Source organism: Macaca mulatta, chromosome 8 (assembly GCF_049350105.2).
Source record: "Macaca mulatta isolate MMU2019108-1 chromosome 8, T2T-MMU8v2.0, whole genome shotgun sequence".
NCBI classification, from domain to species: domain Eukaryota; kingdom Metazoa; phylum Chordata; class Mammalia; order Primates; family Cercopithecidae; genus Macaca; species Macaca mulatta.
This window is the reverse complement of record NC_133413.1, coordinates 3,820,654-3,843,718: the sequence shown is the minus strand read 5'-3', so window position 1 is coordinate 3,843,718 and position 23,065 is coordinate 3,820,654. Positions and strand designations below refer to the sequence as shown.

At 40.2% G+C, this 23,065-nt stretch overlaps 1 protein-coding gene across 1 annotated transcript in view; it reads left to right on the top strand.

Moving 5' to 3' along the window:
* Positions 1 to 23,065, top strand: part of CSMD1 (CUB and Sushi multiple domains 1) — a 2,034,615-nt gene that overhangs the window by 1,969,503 nt on the left and 42,047 nt on the right. Inside the window, exons 53-54 of the mRNA XM_015144705.3 lie at positions 2,629 to 2,802; positions 4,572 to 4,745. Of these exons, the coding sequence (XP_015000191.3) occupies positions 2,629 to 2,802; positions 4,572 to 4,745 (348 nt within the window). The remainder of the gene's footprint in view (positions 1 to 2,628; positions 2,803 to 4,571; positions 4,746 to 23,065) is intronic.

Genomic DNA, 23,065 nt, shown 5'->3' with positions numbered 1-23,065 from the left:
TTCCCAAAGAAGACTGCAACTTCAAACTATGTGTACTTATGAAAAACTCAGTTTAGAAAAATAGTAAGGCTTCAAAGGAGTCATGTTTCTCTAAGTCAAGAATGAGGCCTGAACAGATTATCTAAAATGAGAGGGGCTCTATTAAAATGCACCCCTCTTCACATCGCTGTTACCTTTGGTCCCAAGTCCCCTCCTCTTGGAGTAGTTCCAGGCTTCAGAAGTAATCCCAAAAGGAATTGTTGGTGTCATTTTATTGTGTGTTTCTAGAAACTGGCTATTCTATGCCTCACCTCAGAAATGGTTGGGATCTCTTGTGCTGGGCTGATGGGCTCCTCTGGCTCTCACCAGTCCTCGTCTCCCTGTCTCTAGGATTGGAATGATGACTCCATCTCCCCCATGCACGACAGAGCATGTTATGCAAAGGACAGTGTCTGGAAAGGGGGAACCTTCAGAGCCAATGTCCTCTGTGCCTTTGGTAACACTTGCGGCTTCAGGGGGTCTCTCTTCAAAATATGGACAACATTCACCCTCATCCACCTTCTCTGCTTGTATCAAGTCTCATGTGTGGGAGTGATTGGGACAGATCCCCAGAACTGACTTATCGATCTGATTGACTGGAATACCTGCCAATGCACTAAAATTAGCCAAATCTAGCCTGGCTTTTTGTGATCTAATCTCTTCTACGAGTTGAGGCAGAGATCAGATTCTCTTCTCTCTCTTTCCTCTGCAATGTTACCTTGCTAATAATAAATTTGTTCTCCAAAATAGGAGAACACAATGTTTCTAAACTTTATCTTAAGCAGAAATACAGATTATGATTTTAAATTTCCCTAGAAGGGTATACTTAATCCCAAAGGAGTATGACAACAATTTTGCAATTTCTGAAATCTGGGTGTGCAGGAACTTGTGTGGAGCATCATTGGCTGTGTTCCCTGTTGGAGAAATAAGTGGGCAGGGAAAATCTCCACCTTGATATTCTGCATGGACCCCAGGCTTCTGTAGCTGTTTCCCTATCATAAGTTCCTTTCTATAACTTCAAAGATAAATATTGACTATTACTTTGAGAATAGGTGTACTCTCACTTTATTGCAAAATTCCTCTTAAACCAATTGTTTGTCTGATTTATTCTTTATTTTCCTGTGAATTAAGCAAAATAAATGTTGATGCAACTATAGGACAGTGACAAAGATGATTATTTAGGAACTCACAGCGAATGTTTTCCTCTTCTTGCGAATCCAAACCCCAGGTGTAACAGGTCCCGTTCATGTAAGTTACCCTTAAGCCTTTGTATTTTGTTGATTTAATAAGAATACCCTTTCCATATATGTGAGGAAGGGAGAGAGAGAACAGAAGAAGTTGGAGGAAAGAAGGAAAAGTGAGAGCAGTAAAGAGGCAGAAGGAGACGGAAGAGAAGCTAATAAAATGGTTAGTTGTGGTGGTTCACACCTGTCATGTCAGCCCTTTGGGAGGCTGAGGCAGGAGGATTGCTTAAGCTCAGGGATTGAAGACCAGCCTAAACAACATAATGAGACCCCGTCTCTACTACTACTACTACTACTACTACTACTACTACTACTACTACTAGTACTGCTGATAATAATAATAAACTACTCGGGTATGGTGGCACGTACCTCTAGTCCCAACTCCTCAGGAGGCTCAAGCCAAAGGATGACTTGAACCCAAGAGTTTGTGGCTGCAGTGAGCCGTGATGATGCCACTGCATTCCAGCCTGGGTGACAAAGCAAGACCCTGTCTAAAAAAAAAAAAAAAGGTGGGAGGGAGTGGAATAATGTCAGAAGATCTTTCTCCATGTGGAAGCTCTGCTACTAAAGCTCTTTCAATGCCATGTTTGTCAATTGTTTTACTGTCTACGTGGACATTCTGTCTCCCCTTAAGTAAAGACGCCTGCCCCGATCTTGCCCTTCTTCCTGTTCTTTCACTGTGCTCCTGGATAAGCCCTGCCACCTGTTAGTTTGAATCGTCAGCTGTGCATGCTCCTGTTTTCCCAAGCCCACACTAACTTCAGCACATCTGTCCCTCAAACTCTACACTTCTCTTTTCAACTGATTCTGGGCCATTTTTACCCCGACATCGACTCACTCGTAACTCAGATTTTCATAATTCAAGTTGAACTTATTCTCTGTGATCCCTTTCTTTCCACTTGGAATTTCACAGGTAATTTGATTTTTGATTTTCTAGTGTGTCAGATTAGAAGCCCTCCTCACCAATCTCCTAACTACCCATAATCAATACGTTAAGAAGCCCTGTTCATGCTAATTCCAAGAATTCCTTCTTTACTTTTTGCTTTGATTTGAAAATAGTATAACAAGGTAAATAACAGAATACAGGTAAGCAAAATAAGTGAAATGAATAGATGGGAAAATCACAACTAGGAAAATACAAACCATTTCATATTAGAAATACTACTTATTTTATCTACGATTTCTGAAAAAAATGATAGAAAGAAGAAAAACTATTTAGAAGTATGCATATAGATGTGAAGAGAAAGATTTCAGTAAGTTATGCCTTTAATACTGTTATTGACTTGATAATAAAACTAAGTTATGAAGGTACTACTTTTATAAATGACAAACACTCTAAATTTTAAAATTGGTTTTATGCTTTTAGCTGGCCACTGCGGTTCCCCAGACCCAATTGTGAATGGTCACATTAGTGGAGATGGTTTCAGTTACAGAGACACTGTGGTTTACCAGTGCAATCCTGGTTTCCGGCTCGTGGGAACTTCCGTGAGGATATGCCTGCAAGACCATAAGTGGTCTGGACAAACGCCTGTCTGTGTCCGTAAGTGCACTCTTTGTGGATGAATTCATCAGATGCTTCCTTTTGCCACAGTGTCTTTGGTTATTAGGTCACAATACACACCTGTTTAATCTTCACTGTGAAACGGAACAGCCAACTTTCGGGTTTGCCTGTGCAAAGAAAGAGAACGGGAGAGCTGTCATGTGCACGCTTTCCTTTCTTTGGATCTCCTTCCCATTTTCTTTCCTTCAAACTCCTTTTCCTGACTCCACATTTAATTTGCTTATTAATTCATTTTCAATGGATCCCTGGCTAATAGTGTCATGGATTCCTCCTCCCTGATATTATCACAGGATAAACTGGGTGGAGAGAAAAGCTGATTGTAGGAGGGTGGAGGTGCAGGGTCTGGGGTCTGCTGGGCAGCTTTGCAGTCTTAGAAACAGCGCCACTCCCTGCCTCATCCATGTTACGTGTATTTTTGTCATTGTTTCATCAAGAATATAGGGAGTTTTGTAAGCATTCTTTCTTTTACTTGAAAGAGGTAAAACTGGCCAGGCACAGTGGCTCACGACTGTAATCCCAGCACTTTGGGAGGCCAAGGCGGGTGGATCACCTGAGGTCAGGAGTTCAAGACCACCACCCTGGCCAATATGGCAAAACCCCATTTGTACTAAAAATATAAAAATTAGCCTGGCATAGTGGCGGCACCTGTAATCTCAGCTACTAGGAGGGGCTGAGGCAGGAGAACTGCTTAAACCCTGGAGATGGAGGTTGCAGTGAGCAGAGATCGCGCCGCTGCCTCCCAGCCTGGGCGACAGAGCAAGACTCTGTTTTCCAAACAAAAAAAAAAAAAAAAAAAGAAAGATGTAAAATTACATGTAATGAATGATCAACGTTGAACTACATAACTTCAGAGATAAATATTGACTATTTTTAGAGTAATATACTCTCACTTTATTGTCCAATTTTCCTTAAACCAATTGTTTTTCTAAATTATTGTGTATTTTCCTTTGAATTAGACAAAAGAAATGTTAATAAAACAGTGACAAGGATTATATGTAATAGTGCTGTGAAAATGTACAAAGTTCAAGGGTTAAAGCTTTACTTAGAGGAAAAAACATTGTTGACAAGATAAATGGGGAAGAAAACACCAGTTTTATGACTGTAGTGTGTTTCTTTTGAAAGGGCGAATGATGGATAGCTCTCCCTGATCTGTCTTGCTGTTATCTGGGTCATGACATAATGACAGTTCCCTGCATTTCAAAGGATCATACGACAGAGATTCTCAACAAAATAGGACCTGAGTGTGCTTAGTTATTTTGCTAATTTCATGATGTGTAAATAGATATTGCAATAATTTATACATGGACAATTTAAAGTATCAAACAAATCCCCATACTGTCTCAAAAGGAGGGCTTCGCAAACTCAGCTGGTGTGTATGGAGAAAATATTCAAAACTCATGATTAATACAAGAATTTTTAGCATCTCTTGTTTTTCACTGCTTCATTTTTAAAGCATTTGGTATTCTGTCATGATTCAAGAGAGAAGTAATAATTATGATGATGAAGAAAGTGCATTTGGCAGGTGTTTGTTATTTTCCACAATTATATTAAAAGCCTGTAGGGTCAGCCTGTGGTTCTAGCTCCCAATATTCCCTTCCGAATATAAATGCCATCTGTAAACTGCCTGATTAGTGGAAAACCTTCAGTCCATACAGTTAGCATGCCTGCATGTTTCTTAGTAAATGATCCCAAGTGAAGGTGATGACCTGTTCGATATTTAACAATGGCTTTGACCTGTCTCTCTACAGCCATCACATGTGGTCACCCTGGAAACCCTGCCCATGGATTCACTAATGGCAGCGAGTTCAATCTGAATGACGTCGTGAATTTCACCTGTAACATGGGCTATTTGCTGCAGGGCGCGTCTCGAGCCCAGTGTCGGAGCAACGGCCAGTGGAGTAGCCCTCTGCCCACGTGTCGAGGTAGGAAAAGCATCCAGGAATGAGCCCTTTGCTCTGGGAGTGTTGTAGGCTGCCCAGTAACACCAAAGAGGCTGTCTCCATGAATCCAGGGCGATGCATAAAGAGTTCTGCAAACTCTCACCATTCAGGTGTGAAAGCATTTCCGAGAGTAAGCACCAAGCTTTCCGTGGCTTTCTCCTGTCTGTGGCCAGATGTTCAATCACGAAAATCTGGAATTCTCTCCTTTAAAGATAACTCATCTTCCATTCCTCTTTTTATTCATTCATTTACACGTTTATTTCTACCCTGTATAGTTAGCACTGGGGGGGCCGTTACGCTTCTAATTTTATGAATGTCTTTACGAAGCTCTTACTGTTTCTAATTTTCAGTTATTTATTTTTTGATTCATTTCTTTAAACATAGTCACAGAGACCTGGACTTCATCTGAGCTTCCAAGACAGTTCTGTTCTGTCTTTTTTGCCTTTCTAGATGTTTGAGCTCATAATGTTTAAGATTTCATTTCAATTACTTTCCATTAAACGTCTCTCTTACTGGTGGTGCCTTGTACTTTAGTGTGAAGGGCAAGTATTTTTTTATGGTAGTAAGATGAAATTAAAGCCAGGAACGTATCAATGTCTCCTTCTCTGACGAGAACCTCTCTTAACTTAGGGCTCCCACAGGAGCTATCTTCAAATAAGCTGATAGCAGAGTGGGAACCCAAGTCATTTAAAAAATGATTAGAGGTTGTATAGAAGTTGGCTACTCAACTGCAGAGTTCTGGCTCAGGTCTAACTTGGAGGGCTTGGTGTAAACTCAGAGGCTGAGCAAAGACTCCTAGCTCTATTTTCCCCTAAAATGCTAGTGCTGTCAGGATCAGAATGTTTGGGATTTGACCAACACACGAATGAAACCCAGTTCACTCAATTGACCATAGGGCAAAATGCAAAGGAAACCAGGGTTGGGGGTAAAGCCAGTGTCCCTGCCTCCGCTGAGCCCCAGCCCCTGACCAGACGAGGGAACCACCCCACTTAGATAGCCCAGGGACATTGGTCAGTCCCAGATGCACAAGGGTGAGCTTTCATTTTATCCAAACATGGTCTCCCTCAAAAAATAAAAACCAAGAGAGGAACGTAGTTACCGATTTCACCTGAACTACAACTTTTCTTCTTCTTTCATTATATTTGTGTTTGTTTTTCCTTTAATAATTACATGGAGGCCGGGCGCGGTGGCTCACGCCTGTAATCCCCGCACTTTGGAAGGCTGAGGTGGGTGGATCATGAGGTCAGGAGATCGAGACCATCCTAGCTAATACAGTGAAACCCCGTCTCTACTAAAAATACAGAAACTTAGCCAGGCGTGGTGGCGGCACCTGTAGTCCCAGCTACTCGGGAGGCTGAGGCAGGAGAATGGCGGGAACCCAGGAGGCGGAGCTTGCAGTGAGCCAAGATTGTGCCACTGCACTCCAGCCTGGGGGACAGAGCGAGACTCCGTCTCAAAAAATAATAATAATAATATTATTATTATCATTATTATTATTATTACATGGGAAATATCTGATGTGCAGAATTAGGGTTGAAATGATCTCTTTCGCTTTAGTTTCACAATCACAAGGAATAAGAGGAAATGCAAATCACTGCTGTGTTCTCATTCTAGCATAATTCAACCTTTTTGGCAGTTGAACTCTTATGACTGGCAACTGTGCAGTGGTGTTTTAGGAAGTATAGAGCAGGGCCTAGCAAAATAGGCTCTGAAGCTCAAGAGAGCCAGCGGTGACTCTGTGTGGAGGCCACAGGACTCCATAGGGAGCAGAGCTGAGTTTACTGCCTAGGCCTGATTCTTCCAGAGTCAAAAATGCCCCACTCCGCCCTCAGCTTCTCACAGTCGTGTGTGTGTCTATTAGCAACGTGCTTCATTTCTTTACTTAGTAACGTCATTATCTCAGTGAAATTCTAACATTGGAGATCTTGTGGGTCATCATCCTGATAAGAAGCTGATTTCCTTTGTAATCTCTCATTTTTAAAAATATTTGAGCTCAAATATGTTAACATTGCGTTTTAAGATGGTAAATTATTAAATTACATGTTTATATGGAATATGTAAATTACATCATATGTTCAGCGTGTTGTTTTTCTTAGGATAAAATGTCATCAATTCTTTTTTTCCCATTAAAGTCCTCCTTTTCTCTGTTGAATGAGTAAATACATTCATAATAAAATGTTTCATTTGGAGATAATTATAGATTCCCAGGCAGGCATTAGGTATAATACAGAGAGGTCCTTTTTATCCTCTACCTACTTTCACCCAGTGGTAGAATCTTGCAAACTTAGAGGACATTAGAACAACCAGCATATGGACATTGATGTGGTCAAGATAGGGAACGTCCATTGTCACAAGAATCCCCCTTGCTCCCCTTATAAACACACCCACACATCCCAACCTCATTCTTACTTCCTGGCATCCACTAACCTGCTCTCCACTAACCTGACCTTCTCCCTTCAAGAATGTTCTATAAATGAGTGCAATCAGGTGGTGTGCAGCCTTCTGAGAAGGACCCTTTCATTCAACATAATTCTCCGGAAATTCATCCAAGTTGTGGCCTATGTCAATAATTCAGTCCCTTTTTTCGGTGGAGTAGAATTTCATGGTACAGATGTAACAGTTTGTTTCACCATTTACCCACTGAAGGACGTCTGGGTTGATTCCAGACTTCACTGTCACAAACAATGCTGCTATGAGCTGTTATGAACAGGATTTTGTGTGGTTATAAGTTTTCATTTCTCTAGGAAAAATGCCCAAGAGTATAAATGGTACTGGGACATATGGTGTTTGTAAGTTTGGTTTTATAAGAAACTGCCAAGCATTTTTCCAGCATGGCAGTACTGTCTATCATCCCTACCGACCATGTGTGGGTGATGAAGTTTCTCCACGTCCTCTCCAGCATTCGGTGCGGTCCCTCTGTCTTATTTTAGCTTTCTTGATAGATGTGTGGTGACAGCTTTCTGTGGTGTTCACTTGCTGTTTCCTGAAGGCTAACGATGAGAGTACCTTGTCTGGTGATTATCTCCATCTGTACCGTGAAATGTCTGTTCATGCCTTTTGCTCACATCCTAATGGAGTAGTTTGGATTTTTTTGTTTGTTTTTTAAGATTGAGTTTCAAGAGTTCTTTATTCTATGTAATAGTCGTTTGTCAGGTATATGATTGGCAAAATTCTTCCCAGTCTCTCGTTTGACTTTTCTCCTCTTCACAGGGTCCTTCGAGCAGCAGAAGTTTTAAATTTATCATCTTTTCTTTTTATGGGTCATGGTATTGATGTCAAGTCTAAGAATTCTGCCAACACCTAGATCTTGATGTGTTCCTCTATTTTTTCTATCACTTTGCCTTTGATATATTTTGAAGTCTATGATCCATTTTGTGTTAATTTCTGTATAAGGTCTGAGATTTAAATAGCATTTCACTGTTCTTTTTTTAACCTATGGATATTCAAGAGATATTGGTTTTAAATAATTAAAAAGAAACATTATCAGGAAGGGCTTCTATGTTTCTAACCCAAAGTAAAAAAAATTAAAAATTGAATGACAAAGGTGTCTATAAATAATTTTCTGAATTAGATTTTTTAATTAATTGACCTTATAAAAACTTTGCTGTTTCTGTGTAGCTGTACCCACTTTCCATATAAAGATAAAATGTTGATGGCTTTAATTTCTACATTTGCCACACATGAGTTATTTTTCTTTTTTTTTTTTTTAAAGGAAAGAGATTTAATTGACTCTCAGTTCTGCATTGCTGGGGAGAGTTTTCGTCTTTTAGTCAAAAAGTATCCATTTTCCTCTTTGAAACATGGCAGTGGTATCCTGTGAGTGGGCACGACGGCATGTGGGGAACTGGTGTTCGTTTGGGGAACTTTCCACGGCCCCGGCTGGGTTGTCAGCATGACGTCAGCACCTGTGTCCTCACCACAAGAGCAACAACAGCAGATGCAAACTTCTGTGTGTGGGGAAAGAATCCAACTTTCACAAGAAAATATTACTCTGAAAATTCTTATCCATCAGTTCCCTTTAATTTTATGCCTAGCAGAATGACCCAGAATGACTGTCAGCAGTCAGTACTCACGAGCTCAACTTCTTAGGCTGCTTCTTTTGTTGTATGAATGCTGTGTTCTTTCTTTTCTTTTCTTTTCTCTTCTCTTCCTTTCTCTTCCTTTCCCTTCCTTCCTTCCTTCCTTCCTTCCCTTCCCTCCCTCTCTCCCTCCCTTCCTTCTTTTTTTCTTTCTCTTTTGAGATGGAGTTTCCTCTGTTGCCCAGGCTGGAGTGCAATGGCACCATCTCAGCTCACTGCACCTTCCACCTCCAGGGTTCAAGTGATTCTCCTGCCTCAGGCTCTCAAGTAGCTGGGATTATGCCACCACGCCCGGCTATTTTTTTTTTTTTTTTTTTAATTTAGTGCAGATGGGGTTTCACCATGTTGGTCAGGCTGGTCTTGAACTCCTGACCTCAGGTGATCCATCCACCTAGGCCTCCCAAAGTGCTGAGATTACAGGCATGAGCCACTGCACCCAGCCTGTTTTCTTACTTTCAAAACCACCGTTGATGATAACGTCACGAGCCTTGTCTGCTTTCTTCAGTGCAGGGGAGTAACTCCGGGCCAGCGTGAGGCTGTAAAGGCTGAGATGGGAGCTGTCTTCATTGTGGCACACAGTCCACCTCCTAAAACTTTATCCACACTCATCTTTTAAAACATTAAAAACAAAACCAAAAGCTTCCCTTTGTATTTTACACTAGAGAATTGGATCTGTACATCCCAGGAGACCTTTGAGTGCTTCCTTCATTTTAATGAAAATTCCGCTTTATTCTTGCTTTTGATGAAAAAAAGATGGATCCTTCTCTTCAAGTAATTGGAAGCTGACTTCCTAAAAAATATTTTTAAAGTATATGCAGTTGGCGTCTGGGAGACACTGAGACTTGGGCTGTGGTTTGCCCCGATGCTCCTCTTTTCTGACAGGATCAGGAAGGTGGTGCTGGACAGGGACAGACAGCAGCCCCTCTGCTGCAGTTAACAGGATATTGGCAATAAATGCATTGAAGAAGGAAAATATAACCTTATCTTCAACAAGGGGGATGATTTAGAAAACCCAGACAGGCAGTCCACACCCTTTTGTTGCTTCAAATTTTGGAAAAGTGTCTCCAATTTAAAGGACTTCACTAACTAGAAGTGGCCTCTCTACATTGTTTTTAGTTTTAAAACACACGTTAAAGTTCACATAAGTGTATACAAAGGGTATATACACTTCTAATGAGTAAAAAAATCTGCTTTGAGATTCACGAGTACTGGATGAAGCTCCAACACTTGATATTGGACAATCCTTTCTTTCAATGTTTATTTTATTCTTGGGATAAAATTCAGCCAGGCACAGTGACTCATGCTTTTAATTCCAGCACTTTGGGAGGCTGGGGCAGGCAGATCACTTGAGCCCAGGAGTTTGAGACCAGCCTGGGCATAGTAAAACCCAGTCTCTGCAAAAAATACAAAACTTAGCCAGGTGTGGTGGTATATGCCTGTAGTTCCAGCTAGTCAGGAGGCTGAGAAGGGAGGATCCCTTGAGCCTGGGAGATTGAGGCTACAGTGAGCCAAGACATGGCATTTCCAGCCTGGGCAACAGAGCAAGACCCCATCTCAAAGGAAAAACAGATAGTATAAAACTAGACCTAGTTTGTTGGGCATGGTGGCTCACGCCTATAGTCCCAGCACTTTGGGAGGCCGAGGAGGGCAGATCATGAGGTCAGAAGTTCAAGACCAGCCCGACCAACATAGTGAAACCTCATCTCTACTAAAAATACAAAAAATTAGCTGGGCATGGTGGTGCGCACCTGTAATCCCAGCTACTCGGGAACTCGGGAGGCCGAGGCAGAAGAATTACTTGAATCTGGAAGGTGGAGATTACAGTGAGCTGAGATCACACCATTGCACTCCAGCCTGGCTGACAGAGTGAGACTCCATTAAACAAACAAAAAAAAAAAAACAAAAAACTTGACCTAGTTAACCATTCTAAAGTGTACAGTTCAGGGGCACTTTCGCCATGACCATGTTGTGTAACCGTCACCTCTGTCTAATTCCCAGATGTTTCATCACCCCAAAAGGAAACCCTAAGCCCATAAGCAGTCCCCATTTCCCTTCCCCTCCACCTCCCATCAATAGTGCCTGCTATCCAGCTCCATGGGTTTGCCCATTATGAATGTTTCTTATAAATGAAATCATTGAATCTAAGGTCTTTTGTGCCTGGCGTCTTTCACTTAGCATACTACTTTTGAGGTTCATCCATGTTGTACATGTATGAGCATTTCATTCATTTTGATGTTTTTATTTTTTGAGATGGGGTCACACTGTGTCATCCAGGCTGGAGTGCAGTGGTGCGATCTTGGCTCACTGCAGCTTCTGCCTCTCAGGTTCAAGTGATTCTCCTTCCTCAGCCTTCCGAGTAGCTGGGACTACAGGCGAGAACCCCCATGCCCAGCTAATTTTTGTATTTTTAGTAGCAACAGGGATTTGCCATGTTGGTTAGGCTGGTCTCGAACTCTTGACCTCAAGTGATCTGCCTGCCTTGGCCTCCCAAAGTGCTGGGGTTAAAGGTGTGAGCCACTACACCCAGACCATTTTTATGGTTTAAATAAGATTTTATTAACCCCTCTTACTTCACTTTCATTCATTTAGTTTCATCAATGACGTGCTTGGACTGGACTTATTAAGAGTGTGGTGTGTCTGTGTGCATGTGTGTGTGGGCGTGTGTGTGTGTGCATGCATATGTACTATTCATGCATGTGTTTCTTTTAAATCATGTGAATATAATTAAATATTGAAAGAATGGATACACACACAAAAATTTGAACAAAATGGTTGTTTCTCATATGGAATATTTAAATTTGTTACACTTACACTGATTTAACATATTTTTAAGCATCTACACTTGACAGTAGAGTAGGAAATAACTTCAGGTTTTCATTGTGTAGTCATCTTCTTAAATGAAATTTCCTGTGACTTTTGTACTCACTGCCTCTTTTTAATAGGTAGAATTTATTAAAAACACTTAGCACCATTTTCCCTCTGTGAGTTTTCATGACTACTGAAGTTCTCAGATGGGAAATACAGCCATGGACCAAATGCTATTTATGTATTTAAACACAGGAGTACTCTTTTCTCCAACATCTATTACTTTCACAACATTTGAATACTTCAATGACTCATATTCACTCACATTTTTGCTTTTTCTAACAAAAAGGTATGTTTCATTAATCAATTAATTAACAAGTTTTACTTTCAAAAATGTTCGCTCATAAGGAAACAGCAATTTTGAACCATGTCTATTGTTAAAAAAATTTAAATTCCAGGTTGTTTTTGAAAGAAATGTTTTCTCTTCTCTAAGATTTTTCAAAAGTCTTAGGATAAGGCCATATCTATGTTTAGAAAATGATTCTGGTTTCATTTTGATGACTATAAACTTCTGTACGTTTTATTATTTCCAATTAACTCATTGATTGCATTGCCAAAAAAAAACTCCAACAGTGACAGTTTCATTCATAGATGTATATTTAGTATGTCTGAATTCTTACCCTGTTACAGAAATTTAAATAATTTATATACCCTAAAAGCTCTAAATTTATCAGTGTGCCATGTTGCAATTTTAAATGGAAGAAAATTGAGTGTCCTAATGTAGTTTGTATATAAAGTAGTAAGTACCCTTAATGCCACACCCTAGAAATAATTGGCCTGTTGAAGGACAAGACGTTAGGAAAATCACCTTTTAGATGACGTATGTTGTATAAGGTTTTGCTGCCAAAAGATGTGAGCTCAAGTTTGTCTGAACTGGTGTATCTGCAGTAGCAGTCAACTGCTATTGCTAAGATACCACATGGAAAGCAATCTACAACTGAAGGGAAAAGATCGCGTTAAAATATGGGAAAGGCGGTAGATAAAGACCCCAGCAGTTCTGTGCTTCCCAGGGACGATGCCTCTGACCAATGAGCTCACCTAACAGATGCGAAGTTTCAAAATATCTCATTTGCTCAATACCTTGCACAGCTCTGGACCAATGTGCTACAGGTGAATATGTGGGGATTAGCATCGCTTTTCGCTCTTCCAGGGTAGAGAGCATCTTGCATTCATAACAAAATCCTCAAAGCTCCTTTGTTCTCACTCTCCCCAGAAAGCAGGCGTCTACCGTGTCTTATTTAGGAGCGATGAGGAATGCAATGGCTCACAGAGGTGTCCCCAGTTTCTTGTTCAAAACCTCCTGCTTTCCCTGATAATGTGGGTGTTCTGGTCAGCTTGAAAATTAGCAAGTCGATCTTATCATCTATATAATATTATTATATAATAATGCGTTCAGAGAGAGAGTCTTACTTGTAAAGTCAGAGGCCATGGAAAATGGGGAATGGGTTTAGGAGATGTCCTGAAATGTATCAACCGATGCTGAATGAAATCTTGTCCCACTGTCTCTAGCACCAGGAGGCTTTGCTATACATGAAGTATTTATTGCACACTCTGGTAAATATGGCTGAAACAATCACGTTAACTCATTCAGCTCTCAGAGGAAAACATGAAATCCGCACATCTACAAGAAACCGTGAGGACCGGAATGGTGATGGGAAGACAGATATTAGTGTCAGCCTTTTGCTCATGCAGCTGCAAGGACTTAAGGAAAGATTCAACAGCTTTAATCAAACTCTTTTCTCCTCCTTGTGGGACAGAAAAAAAATGCATGACTGACGGAACGATTGAGAATGAATGCCCACAAATATTGTCCCAGTTACCTCCACACAGGGGGACAGCACAATTATGTCTTGAGGTCTTAGGTGTATCAGAACGTTCTGTATCCATCTCCCTAGAGCCTTCTAGGCCATGTAATGCAGCATTTGTTAAGCGCCTACCATATCCCAAATGATGTGCTAGACACTGTCAATGCAATTCTTCGTATTTTTAAGTAGATAACTATGCAGACGACCAGAGGAGTTTGCTAGCTAGGAAGACTCACCCAATCTGCCGTGGCATCTGTCCGTTTGACACAAAACATGTTCTTGCAGAACGAGAGATTAACTGAACTCGAAAGAGTGGGCTTTTAAGTATCAAAAGCTTTTTTTTGTATCTAGGTTCCACTTTCTTCTAATTTATCCCAAGGAATAGAAGAAGAAATTGAACACCTCGCATTTATTGATCATTCTCAGTGTTCCAGACACTGTCTCTGGTCCACTAGATACCGTGTCTGTTGCACAGCTTAAGCAAATTCGATGATGCATTTTAAACTCTTCAGGATTAATGTAGCCTTTATTTTTTAAACTTCCTGCCTTTTCCTAGAAAAATGGAAACAAAGTTAATTTTAAAATAGAAACAAACTTAATTTTAAAACTTAGTTTTCAAAATTTTTCAAATATATCTGACGAAGCAGGGGATGGAGGAGGAGGTTAATGGACCGTCACTGGCATGTCAGGCTGGTTAGAAGTCTGGGGTCATCGCTAGCAGTCTGCCTGCTCTAGTTTTTTATTATTCCATATTGTTTTGTTTTGTTTTATTTCTGAACTAAGATACAATCTAGTACACAGAATTTATACGCATATTATTAAAACCAGAAAAACAATATTTCAAAGAGGACAGGCTCATAAAGATGATGAAGCTTCAGGAAGAAATGGCATAAAACTCAAAAACCTTAAGTAAAAAAATAGCTGAACAAAATTGCCAGGGATTCTTGCTGTTTACTGCAATATGGTCTGATTCTGACTGTGTATGCTTTTTAAAATACTCTCACAAGAGTTGTAGAGTGTTGTGTCTCATGTAAGCATGCTGTTGTCTGTGCATTCTTTTCTCAATTACTACCTAAGATTCTCAAGTGTGTAATCTGAAGAAGTCATTGAGTGTGGCCCTGGTGCAGCACTTAGTTAGTTAATGGCACAAAACAGAAACCCCACCCCAAATTCTGAAACAGAGCCCCAGGTAAATCTGTGCTACTATGCGGCAGAATTAGATATAGATTTCTACAATGTCTACCTCACCCTGGGTAGCCTGCTTATTCTCAGGTTCAACCCTGCACAGGATGAAGCTCTATCCAGCCCTGCAGTGCTTGTGATAAATTAAAAAGCTCGGATTTAGGAGACTAAAGAAAATTCATTCTACTCAGCCCAGTAACACTATCTTTGCAAATAAGATTAAAAAAATAAATAAAAGAAGGTATCCCTTTTATTAGTAGTAGTATCTTTCTGGAAGAAATAATTTATACAGTTGAAGATGTCATAAGAAAGAATGAAAACAGGCATCTTCAGGTTTATTTTGAGAATCACATTTTCCTGCTCAACTGGAGGCCCATGTTTCTCTAGAGGAGCTTTCTTGGAATCTTTGTCCGCTATTCTAAAATATGTATCACTATGCCTAAGAGTCGAGCCAGTTCAGTGAGGGACCAATTAGATTTACCAGGTCTCACATTGTTTCAGAATGATTCACATAATGTTTCCTTGCTTTGTCTAATAATTTGTGTATTGTATGCAAACATTAAATATTATTTTTTCTTTTCTTGTCATAATTTTGTAGGATTGGGTGTTTAGACACATATAAAACCTGTGTCCCGATATGCTTATGTACATAAGCATAAAGAAAATTAAGAAAATATGGGGTTAGTGAATGTTCTGTTAGGATAGAGGAATCAAAAAGGAAACAACCACAAAAACTTCACTAAAGAATCATTATGGGTATAGTTGTACTAAAGTGTTAATGAAAAATTGGATATAATAACGTATTCTCAAAATGTTAAAATAGTAAAATTTTAAAATTAAAGGAAATGTAAGCTAATGTTAAAATAGCTAAAATAGCTATTTTAATAACTGGGGAAAATAGGTTTTAGGAAAAATAGCTAACTCATGCAGGGCTTAATAGCTAGGTGATGGGTTGACAGGTGCAGCCAACCCCCATGGCACACATTTACCTATGGAACAAGCCTGCACATCCTGCACATGTATGGCAGAACTTAAATGAACCAGTTGCAGTGATGTGACTTCACAAAACTCCTCCTGGGCTTTAGGAAGCGGATAGGAAGGAGCTTGCCAAGAGCAGGAGGCTGGTGTGAGCCCAGGGACCCTGAGGCGCCAGTCTCCCCGAAGCTGCCCTTATGTGCGCTGCTGGCAGGGTGTGTCCCCTGGCACAGAGGGAGACGGTGATGAACCCTCATCACTCTTGTGCTTTGGGAAGACCCCTCGCATGGGGGCTTTCATCCTCCGATTTTATGTTAACTTAAAAGTCAAGTGTTCATTTCTCATAATGCAGTGTATATTCCTTACAGCAAAATTTGTGAGTTATATCCGAAAAGAAGTACTGTATCAATCATCTTTCAAACTAGTAGTGAATAAGCTTTGAATTTTAGAAAAGGTATTGTAGATTTTATTGCATTTTATATATTTCTTACATATATAGAAATATACTTCTTTATATATTTCTTATATAAATATATTTATGTATGTATTTCTTATACATAAACATATTTCTATGTTTCTTATATATTTATATGTTTCTTATTTATATATATTATACATACACACATAAGCTTACATATAATCTCTATGGACTCTTTTTATAACCTGCCTTTTTATGTAATTATATATCATGAAGAATTTTTCATGTCAAGAATTATCCTTATTATAAAATTAATACCTCTTCAATTAAAATTTTAATACCTTGTAGAGTTAACATGCCTTTCTTCTTGACCTGCAAATGCTAAACGAGGCCCTTAATATAAGCTGTTTATTATTTTATCAGTAAGATATGATAGAAAAATACATCCAAGGCCTGGAAACAATATAGTTGGAGAGACCATTAAGAATTAGTTCTAACTTTGCCTTAGGGCTGAGTTAAAATCAGTTAAGAGGGAATTCACTTGCAAGAGTCTCTAAAGTCAAGATTTAAATATCAGTATGCAGAGTACTTGCATATGCCATTTCCTTGTGTTATTAGGTTGGTGCAAAACTATTGCGGTGGCAAAAACCGCAATTACTTTTGCACCAAATGAATATTTCATGCAATCTTTTTCCTTTACATTAGGCATATTTTCTTTGGTAAAAAAAATCAACTGGGGAAAATATTAATATCCATGTAGGACTGAGAGGGAGTGTTGCTGAGTACAGAAAACACAGTCTTAGGGGTTGATCTGATATGTGTTGGCACCCATGCCACCTAGTCCTAGCTGCAGGTCTTAGAGTTAATGCTCGACTTCCTGGGAGAACAGCAGTTTCATTTTATGAAGAATCAAGGAAGTGATGTAGCCACAGTGCCCTCTTCATAGGTTTCTGAGAGCTCCAGATAAACTGATGCTTGGCCAAGGGCCTGGCAGACAGTGAGTCCTCAATGAATCCCAATTTCCTCTTCGAAGTTTATATCATTGCAGGAAAGTCAGGCAATCAATTACAATTGTCAGTTACCATCGATTATAACATATTTCTTTTATCACACCTAAAAGTCAAAACTATAGCTGTAACCTAGTTATCAGTTGTTGATAAAAGATAAAAATATGTAACTTTCATATATTTGAAAATAGTCATTTTTTATTGTTGTTACTGTGTTTTCTTTGTGGCCAGCAATCTTGCTTAATTTAATTTTGGTTCATTCAGTTAGTGAACAAATCCAGAAATATTTATTGTATGCAATACACTGACTATTGCATAGTTATCTGTATTTTTGTCCTCTAAACTTTCTGTAATTTATTCTATTGAAAAGTTGTAAAAAATCATATTATTGCATAATCATATTACAAAAAAATTTTTATGAGTGCTTTTAAAAAATGTGTTGAACTAATTTTTATGCCTTTTCCTGACTGCCCAAGAGTTTACGTGGCTATTTTTACATTACAAAGCTTAGTTTCTTGTTTAGTATTTTCTCTTAATGATCAAGTTTTTAATACACTTTAAAAGAAACTAAGAAAGAAGAAGGAAAAGGATGGAACACCAAAAAGAAACTTAAACAGGCTTTAAGTTTTTTTAAAAATACAAAAATATGGAGACAGCTTCCTCCCTCCCTCCCTTCCTTCCTCCCTCCCTCCCTCCCCTCCTTCCTTCCTTCCTTCCTTCCTTCCTTCCTTCCTTCCTTCCTTCCTTCCTTCCTTCCTTCCTTCTTCCATGGAGACAGTTTTCTCCCTCCCCAACCCCCTTCCTTTTCCCCTTCCCTTTTCCCTTCCCTTCCTTTCCCTTCCCTTCCTCTTCCCTCCCCTCCCTCTTCCCTCCCTTCCTCTTCCCTTCCCTTCCTTCTTTTCGATAATAATATGCTAAGAATATAGAAGGAGCAGTTCAGAAGCCACCGGGGCCTCCTGGAGCACATTTCTGGTTTCCTTGTAGACTAAATTGAAAGTACCAGACCCCTCCACCTGTTGCCCCCGACAGCTATTGTTAAGAGAAAGCAACTTCTTAGGGCCTTGCCTGATTTCCCACTGAGTTCATTGAATGAAGCTGAGTCACACTCTCCTATGACTTTCTTGCTTATATGTCAATCAGTTTACAATTTTTGTTGGAACAGTACCCTTTAAACTTTATCAGTTATACTTCACTAAAGATTTTTTTTTAAGAAAACTAAAATTTCAAAAGAAAACTATAAGGAGTATTGCTTACGTAGTGTGTAGTGACTTTAAATATAACCTTTGTAAGGAAAGTGGTGAAACAGTGTAGCATTATCAACCACAGTCTCCTGCCTCAGTTATATGTGGAATACATCATGTATTTTGCATGTTCCTGAACTAGGTAGAAGCTACTGACACAGGCATGATGCGGCCACAGGAGTCTTTTTGAAAACAAAGTAAAGCTTTGAACATGGTATATTTCCAGTCTGCCTACAGAATTACAGTTTCTATATTCCGTACACAATTTTTGTGACTTAAAAATTGTGTCACAAATTTTATATTGGGACATATAATGATTTTGAGTCACTTTAAGGCCAATGATCATCTTAAAATAATTGTTTCTCTGCCAAAATTTTAAACTCACATCTGATTTGTTCCAGTCTCTGTTCAGAGTTAACTGTTAACTTAAAATTCAAACTTAAAGAAGTTATACTTTAAAAATTTTCAATGTATTTTTTAAGTTGGGTATGAAAACCTCTTGTCAGGGTGATGTGTAGTCAAACGTGTTGGATTAAATACGTGCATAAATGTGTGTGAGTTAAAAAACACAAACAGAATCTGAAGTCGTTGGTGGTATAGATGATTGAATAGTTTATTACCTCTGAACCCATGTGCTTTGCACGGGACGCTGGGCTTGTTGGGATTCCTGACTTCCTAGACCCAAAATTACCACTATGCGTCTCTGAAAACTTATATTTGCTCATCCTCCCTGGCCTGTCATCCAGTACTAATGAAGTAAAGGCATAAGGCTGGGAACAGTGGCTCATGACTGTAATCCCAGCACTTTGGGAGGCCAAGGCGGGTGGATCAGGAGGTCAGGAGTTCAAGACCAGACTGACCAACATGGTGAAACCCTGTCTCTACTAAAAATACAAAAATTAGCCAGGCATGGTGGCAGATGCCTGTAATCGCAGCTGCTCAGGAGGTTGAAACAGGAGAATTGCTTGAACCTGGGAGACGGAGGTTGCGGTGAACCAAGATCGCGCCACTGCACTCCAGCCTGGACGACAGAGCAAGACTTGGTCTCAGGGGAGGGGGAAAAGTAAGTAAATAGCCCCAATGCACAAGTTTCTTTAAATCCCATGCTCCTCCCAGCATCCTGCCCCTCCCTCCTGTGCGTTTGCTCCACTCCCAGTCACTGCTGTTCAGGGTTACCCCAGTGAGTGGAATTTGACAGACGTGGATCAGACCTTTCCTGTGAATCCGATTTGAGGCGGCGACATGAACGGATGGTCTCTCACTGCACCTCCAAACATTTGGAAAGTTGCCGTTTATTCTCAGAATGTCACTCACAGCCATGTAAAAACAGAACTGCACTAAGTTGGTATTTTTCTTTCTTTGTAATTAACAGTTTTCTATTTGCTCGGGAAACAGGAATTACCAGTTCATACTAAAACAGTGTATTTCTGCCAATTTTGCTTACTTAATATTTGTTTATTTTTAATTTCACATAAAAGCTTAGCCCATAGCATTTAGTTTTTAAAGTTTAATCTGACAGTTTCTATTTTACTTTTCCTTTATGTGTAATAATTATATAGAAATTTTAAAACTAAGCTTTATTTCCATGGTTTGCCTTTCAAAATAAACACACATAAGAACAAATTTGGCCCCAGGCAGAACTTCCACAAAAATAAGCAGTGAGGCGAGAGGTCAATCATAGTTGCTTATACTTTCTTCAGAAACCATTATGCTTGTAGGAAACCATGCTAATGCCAAAGATTGGGAAGTGCTTTACTTTGGGTTACAATTAGATTTACAATTTTTATCCAAATTTTGGATATACAAGTGAAAGGCCACGGTTGTGCTCTAATCATCTCAGAGCCTTTAAATACAGTCTTACCTACATTTTAATTATCATTAACTAATACATTTTAGTGGATAAATAAATGAAGTTAAAAATATACAACGGAAACAGATTCTGTTTGATGTAAGAACTGATTATGAACAATTTTTCTAGAAACAACAGAAGAAACTCGGAATTACATTATCTAATTGAAAAGCAGTTGAAGTGTTCACAGTGTTTCCTCATCACGTAACAGGCTGGAATCAAATAGATACGAATCCCGCAAAGTTACATCAGGAGTTGTGCTGCCCACAGAGCCCAGCGTCCGTGCCATGGAGAGGATACCAGACTCTTGTGCGATGCCCTGTCACTGCCCTTCGCCTTAGAACCAAACTGCCTAGAAGAGACCAGTGTGCAGACAGCTGGCTGCATTTCTATTGGTCAACAGCTGGAGAAGGAGCCTGGGATGGGAATGTATCACGTTTCTCTGTCATTAGGGAGATTTTCAGGAAAACACGGCCATTGCTTTGGGTTCTGGAAAGAAGCAAGGATGTGGAGCAGACCTTGCTTCCTGTCCCCAGGAAGAGAATCAAGAGGAAAACAGCTGGTTAATGAGCGTATGGCTGGACAGGGCAGCTCCTGGAGGGGGAGCCGCGGTCAGAGTGCGGGTGCTCTGCTGAGACCTACTACGGTGTGAGGCATGCCACGGGAACAGTGATCCATCACAGAGCTGGAAAAACTGCTCGAATAATTCGCCCTCAAATCTCAAAACACAGCATTTCCATGCTTCCTTCATCAGGCGATCAGTACGTTCACTTAACTGAGAATGGGGACATTACTGGATCAGAAGGACCTCCATGGTCCTCAAGAAAGTTTGAAAGAGAATAAACAATAGGACCTTATGTTTATCCATATTTGTTTTTTTGTTTGTTTGTCTTTTGAGACGGAGTCTCACTGTGTCACCCAGGCTGGAATGCAGTGGCATGATCTCGGCTCACTGCAGCCTCCGCCTCCTTGGTTCAAGTGAGTCTCTTGCCTCAGCCTCCTGAGTAGCTGGAATTACAGGCCCCCACCACCACGCCTGGCTAATTTTTGTATTTTTAATAGAGACTAGGTTTCATCATGTTGACCAGGCTGGTCTCGAACTCCTGACCTCAAATGATCTGCCCGCCTCGGCTTCCCAAAGTGCTGGGATTACAGATGTGAGCCACCACACCTGGCCTCTTATCCATATTTGTATGTCAACTTGAGCATCTTTAAGAAGACATGTCTGAGTAAGGAGTGAATATAGAGTAGAGAAAATGACTTAATGAGTCACCTCTAGGATCCTATCGAGGGCTAAGATTTCCAGCTGGTCCTCTCCAGGAAAAAGGGATGGGGTGCCCCTGGGATTCCTGTCACCAAGGAATGCTGATGCCTTTTATTATTATGCTATACCAGACATGTGTTCAGGAGTCCTGATCCTTGTGTATTGCTAGTTCAATGGTCGTTGTGACTTTGGACCTGTTATTGATCCCTGTATTAATTTCTTCTTTTACCCTTCCACATACCCAGCTGTCACCTCAGAACACAGCCTGTGTGTTCATTTGAACTTCTTCACACTGGGCTGAATGTATACAAGACATCAGTGTTCTCATTCCTCCCAGCTGACAAAATCAGGTTCCACGTCAGGTTTTCACACCTGGAAATTAAGTCTTAGTGTATTGGGCGGTAAGATGTTACGATGAGGTGCAGCTGTCTAGAGTGAGCCTCTTTATTTCTTTCTGGCACGTTACCTTATACTTAACAGCGTGTCGTGAACCAGGTCTGGAGTGGCTGCTGGTGGGCCTGACATATCTCCACACCATGAACCTCACTGGCAATTTCTCCTTCTAGTTTACAAACCAACAGGTCGCCTGTCAGTCACATAAGCCTCTTTCCACCAGATCCCTGGATAGGAATTGTTCACATAGAAACTGGGAAAACAAATACAGATGGGAAAGGTGCTTGTGTGGATTGGTTGGTCACTAACAAACTCTTTTGGCAGATACATTCTACTCTGTATGGTAAAACACACCCATTTGCAGCAACGGTATGGAAGTTCTATCATGGATAAATAAATCAGATTATTCCTGCCCTGTTTTTCCTCCAGCACATAGATGCAGTTGAATCTTCTAATGGAGCCTCAGAATGAAATAGGAAGGAATATAAAGAAATACTTAGGACTGCGACTCTATGCAGGACTGAAGAAGTGCGTGAGCAGATTTAGAGTATTTGTATCCATGCTTCTTCCATTTTAAGGATCCACCCAGTTTCCCCACAGGAGCTCAAGGAATATTTATTGCTGTCAAACATCTTTTGCTGCTCAATATTTTAAGGATAGTGAACTAGGTAAAGGAAGGGGTAGGAACTTAGGGCTTAGCATTTTAACACATACCCTCCAAGCAGCTCTAATGCAATGTAAGTTTGCAGAATGATTTCCAAGAATGAGGGGTTTATTGTCTCCTGTGCACCTCTTTCCATGGCAAGATAATTTTAGTCCATAGTTTCAGAACAAGGTTATGAAACTCACATATTATAAATCCCCCTTCACCAGCCATGGTAAAACTCAGAGAATATTTGGTTCTCTGCCTTCAAGGAGAAGGGTGTGGTTGGATCCTGTTGTTACTGCACCGATAAATAAATCTCTGCCAGTGAACTTTTAAGAGAGGCTGAGCCAAAGAGAAGATGAAAATGATAAGAGGAGAAAGAGAAGGAAGAGAGGGATGGAAGAAGAGGGGGAGAAGGAGGAGGAACAGAAGGAGAAGGAGAGGACAAGGAGGTGGAGGAGGAGAAGAAGGAAGAGGAGGAGAAAGAAAGGACATGGAGTAGAAGAGGGGAGGAGGAGGAAAAATGGTGGCATCAGCTCAATCTGGCCTTTGGCATCCTGGGCCATTTGGTTTCTCTC